We start from the raw sequence: 4266 nt of genomic DNA, 5'->3' as shown, positions 1-4266 counted from the left end.
TAGATGCTTATTATGATTAATCTTGAGGGAAATTCCAGATATGTCGCAGGCACGTCTCACCCATGTGGATTTGCAACTTCTTACCTGCATGTTTCTCTTGTCTCTTCTATCTCTTTTAGTTCCTCCTTACTGTTAAGCACAGCCCCAATGCTATCAGCACTCTCAGCTCCCAACTGTAAAGAAAAATTGAGTGATTCTGCTCAACAATTCTAATGATTTATTCATGGCCATGCCTGTTCTTCATGTGGTGTGTACACAAGAGTAAATGTGTCCATTTACGTATCCAATTGAATTTACATCGATACACAGCCAAGTTTGCACGTTGCTCTGCTATGCACACTATGCGTTACAATCACGCGTAATTGGGAGAACTCAATTCCAATTTTCCCACGTAATGGAATCTACTATCAGAACACTGCAAATGATTTTAGCACTTCGATCACTGTATTAGCTAATGTTCGAATAACAATGGTACCTAATCTTAAAATACTTGCCTGTTGAGCTAAAAGCTGCCGCCTAAGTTTTTGTCGTTCGCGGATTTCCTGCAGTCGACTGTTCATTTCGTAAATTTCTTATTTTTCGCTAAACCAACCGAATTCCACATTTAATTCCTCGGAATCTTTAAAAAAAGTGAGTTGCTAGCATTTAGCAAGCGACTAGCTAACGCTTGCTACACGCGTGAACTACGGAGGTGGAAGCGCTCGTTGTAAATATCAGGGCGCTTGATCAAATAAGAGGAGCGGTGGATTCGCGAGTTTTATTAAGCGCCAGGAAAGAACAATTATTTTTATTTCAATGTTTCCGAATTAATTTGTTGTCGTAAGGCAACACAAGTGTTTCTTGTGCTAGTATCAATAGAGCTGCTTTAACAAAACAGAAGTTTCAATTGATGACACCGCCCACCTCGAAATCTGTCGGTGTACGCTAATAAATAAAATAGGCATACCGGCGTCATCTGCCGGCTTTTCTCCTCCAATGAGAAAACACTCTCCTCTGTCGTAGGCTTTCAGAGATGCTCTACAAAGTGAGATAGTTCACACAATGTAACATGGATTTCACCACGCATCTCGAGTCGACCCGACTTAACAGTGATACTTAAAACAATACAGATCTCGGTCCATGATGCGACATTATTTGAAGTAACTAGCTAAACATGAAAGAAATGACCATCCAAAAAGTTTTTTTTTTGTTTTTTTTGTTTGTTTTTTTTAAATAAAGGTTTAATAATGAATGTACTATTAACTATCTAGAAACCCTTCATTTCAAACAATTCATGTGTTTGTCCGCTATGGCTGTTGAAATTGGGAGGATTCCAATGTATCTATTTTTGTTGTTTTACATCAAATACCACCACAAAAACATTTTTAGGTCTTCAATACAGTACCACAATAATGAAAAACATAATAATAATAATAATAATAATAATAATAATAATAATAATAATAATAATAATAATCCCTGCGATTGGTTGGCAACCGGTCCAGGGTGTCCCCCGCCTACTGCCCAGAGCCAGCTGAGATAGGCGCCAGCAGCCCCCGCGACCCTTGTGAGGAATAAGCGGTCAAGAAAATGGATGGATGGATGGATAATAATAATAATAATAATATTAATAATAATAATAATAATAATAATAATAATAATAGTAATAATAATAATAATAATAATAATAATAGTCAAGTCAAGTGAAGTCAAGTCATCTTTATAATAATAATAATAATAATAATAATAATAATAATAATAATAATAATAATAATAATAATAATCATGATAATAATGAGAATAATAATAATAATAATAATAATAATACAGAGCCTGAAGGTGTTAATGCATGTTAAGTTGAAAAAATAACAACTAAATTTTACTCAAAAAAATGTGCTATAGTTGAACATTTTAAAAATGTACTGTCCTTTAAAGGTTAAACGTATTATTTATATGAATGTTACTTTTAAAATCATTTCAAACAAAGGTTTTAAGTAACTGACAAATTATTGTTTCCCTCGTCTGCCATACTCATCAGTATTCTACCCGAGGTAAACTGATTTTGTTCCGTGCAAATTCAAAACCCTAATGGATAAAAACATTTTTTTTTTTTTTTTGTACAGTGCAACAGTAGGCTACAATGGTACCAACTGCCAACTGTGGCTACGAAACTACACTTAAATATGCATATTGAATTTATTTATTGTTATTAAATAATCAATTTTGTATTTATTTTTTTTTAACCCCAGCCCTATTTTTGTAGGCTAGAAGTGTTTTTGTCAATATGACTTTTCTACTGTCATTTCCCTGTTTTTATATGAAAAATACGAGATTTTGATTTAAAAAAAAAAACAAAAAAACTTTTTAATAATTGTGTTTATGGTTTTTACTTGAATGATCAATCAATCAATCAATCAATCAATCAATCAATCAATCAATCAATCAATCAATCAATCAATCAATCAATCAATCACTGCACTGGATATTTTTAAGTTTAAGTTAATTTAATGTAAATAAATGCAAAAAAAATATTAAAGTTAATAAACGGTTGCAGCTATTAGATTCGTTCTAATATGTCTGACTGTATTTGATGTTAGCAACGTGAACTGTTTACACGTCCACCTCCCACTGCAAAGGTTGTGAGATCGATTCTGGGCTCCGGCTTTCCTGGGTGGAGTTTGCACGTTCTCCCCATACCTGTGTGTGTTTTCTTCGTGTAGGCTACTCTAGTTTCCTCTCACATTTCTTTTTTATTTATTTATTTATTTATTTATTTATTTATTTATTTATTTTTTTTTTATAAAAAAAAATAAAAATAAAAAAATAAAAAATAATAATAAAAAAAAGTAAAAAAAATATCCTCTCACATTTCTAAAAACATCCATGGTAAGTAAATTGAACACTCTGAATTGTCCCTAGTGCGAAACATTGTTCATCTGTGTGTGTGCCCTGTGATTGACTGGAAACCATCTCAGGGTTTATACTGCCTATGGCCACAGACAGCTGGAATAGGCTCCAGAACACCACAACCATGAGGATAAGCAGCTTGGATCATGGATAGATATGTTTCATGTTAGGAATGTTGTAAATCGCGAGCATCCGGCCGAAACCTCCTATGTCATAATTTGGTAAATTTTATTTAAAAAAAACCCCCCAAAAAACAAAAAAACAAACAAAACAAAAAAAAACGCATTTTGACCAATCTATATTGAACATGCCAATTGTGTTGTCTCTTGAAAAATAATTATTTTGGAGATACAAGGATTCCACTTCGCACCAGCAATATTTTTAATTGTATGGTTTTATTTGCGTACCACTACACCAGAATGGGCAAAGTACGGGCCGGGGGTCACATTTGGCCGACCCACAGTTTCAAACCGGCCCTCACACAGTGATCATGACCATTTTATTCTGAATGATGTGTTTATTTAGTTATTTGTTTTTGTGCTCACATGTGGGCGCTAGCACAAGCAAGGTAGCATGCAAGAGCTACGACTTGTCTGCAGTGTTGCCGACGTTTTTGCTATATTTAGCAACTTATCAGAGAACTCTACCAACTATTTTTCCAACAAAGAGAATAGCAAAAATGATAACAGTGGTCCTAATGTTAGCAACATACCTATAACTTCATGGTGGAGGGAATTTATCATTATACATCACCCTGTGGCAGTTTCCGGTTTGGTATATTCCACAGGTGAACAGGTTAATTGGAAAAAGGTGAGTACCTTGTCATGTTCAGAAAAGGACTGATATTAACTCATTAGCTCCCAAAAACGTATAAATACGTCATATTTTAAATGTTTTAAGTGTCCCAAAGACTTATTTATACGTTTTTTGTTGTTTTTCATGCCAGAGCATAGAGAAGGCTTTAATGCAGTCTCTCTACTGCGGTAAATGAAAAACGTGAAACTTAGCTATGTTCTATTGCTAATTGCTGCACAGCGGAAACAGATAGGAATATACTTTTTTTTTCCCTGATAAAAGAAGAGACTCTAAACTCTCTTTTGGTACGTTCCATTTTTTTTTTTTTATAGCAATAGAACATAATATTTCATGGGCCTTGAAAAATCTGTCAAAATCCAGGAAAACACTTAAGTGAAAATGGTTGGGAGTGAATGAGTTAAGGCCAATGGCCCTCACTAATTAAAACGCCAATCAGAAAAATACTATTTTCAAATTCAATTCATACAACATGCATCATTTGCTATATTTTTACATTTCTATAGGCCTATGCATCTTTATATGAGACAGCCTGCTTTTTTTTTTTTTTTTTTTTTTTTTTTTACC

General features: G+C 33.6%; 1 protein-coding gene across 1 annotated transcript in view; it reads right to left on the bottom strand.

Annotated features, from left to right (window-relative positions):
* The window catches only part of mettl14 (methyltransferase 14, N6-adenosine-methyltransferase non-catalytic subunit), an 11730-nt gene extending 10835 nt beyond the window's left edge, over positions 1-895 (bottom strand). The window contains exons 1-2 of the mRNA XM_077524864.1: positions 495-895; positions 85-173 (exon numbers count right to left, since the gene is read on the bottom strand). Coding sequence (XP_077380990.1) covers positions 85-173; positions 495-560 — 155 coding nt within the window. The 5' untranslated portion in view covers positions 561-895. The remainder of the gene's footprint in view (positions 1-84; positions 174-494) is intronic.
* Positions 896-4266: the final 3371 nt, after the last annotated feature.

The sequence above is a fragment of the Festucalex cinctus genome, chromosome 6 (assembly GCF_051991245.1).
Source record: "Festucalex cinctus isolate MCC-2025b chromosome 6, RoL_Fcin_1.0, whole genome shotgun sequence".
Lineage (NCBI taxonomy): Eukaryota > Metazoa > Chordata > Actinopteri > Syngnathiformes > Syngnathidae > Festucalex > Festucalex cinctus.
The sequence above is the reverse complement of the archived record's forward strand: the minus strand, read 5'-3'. Positions and strand labels throughout refer to the sequence as shown.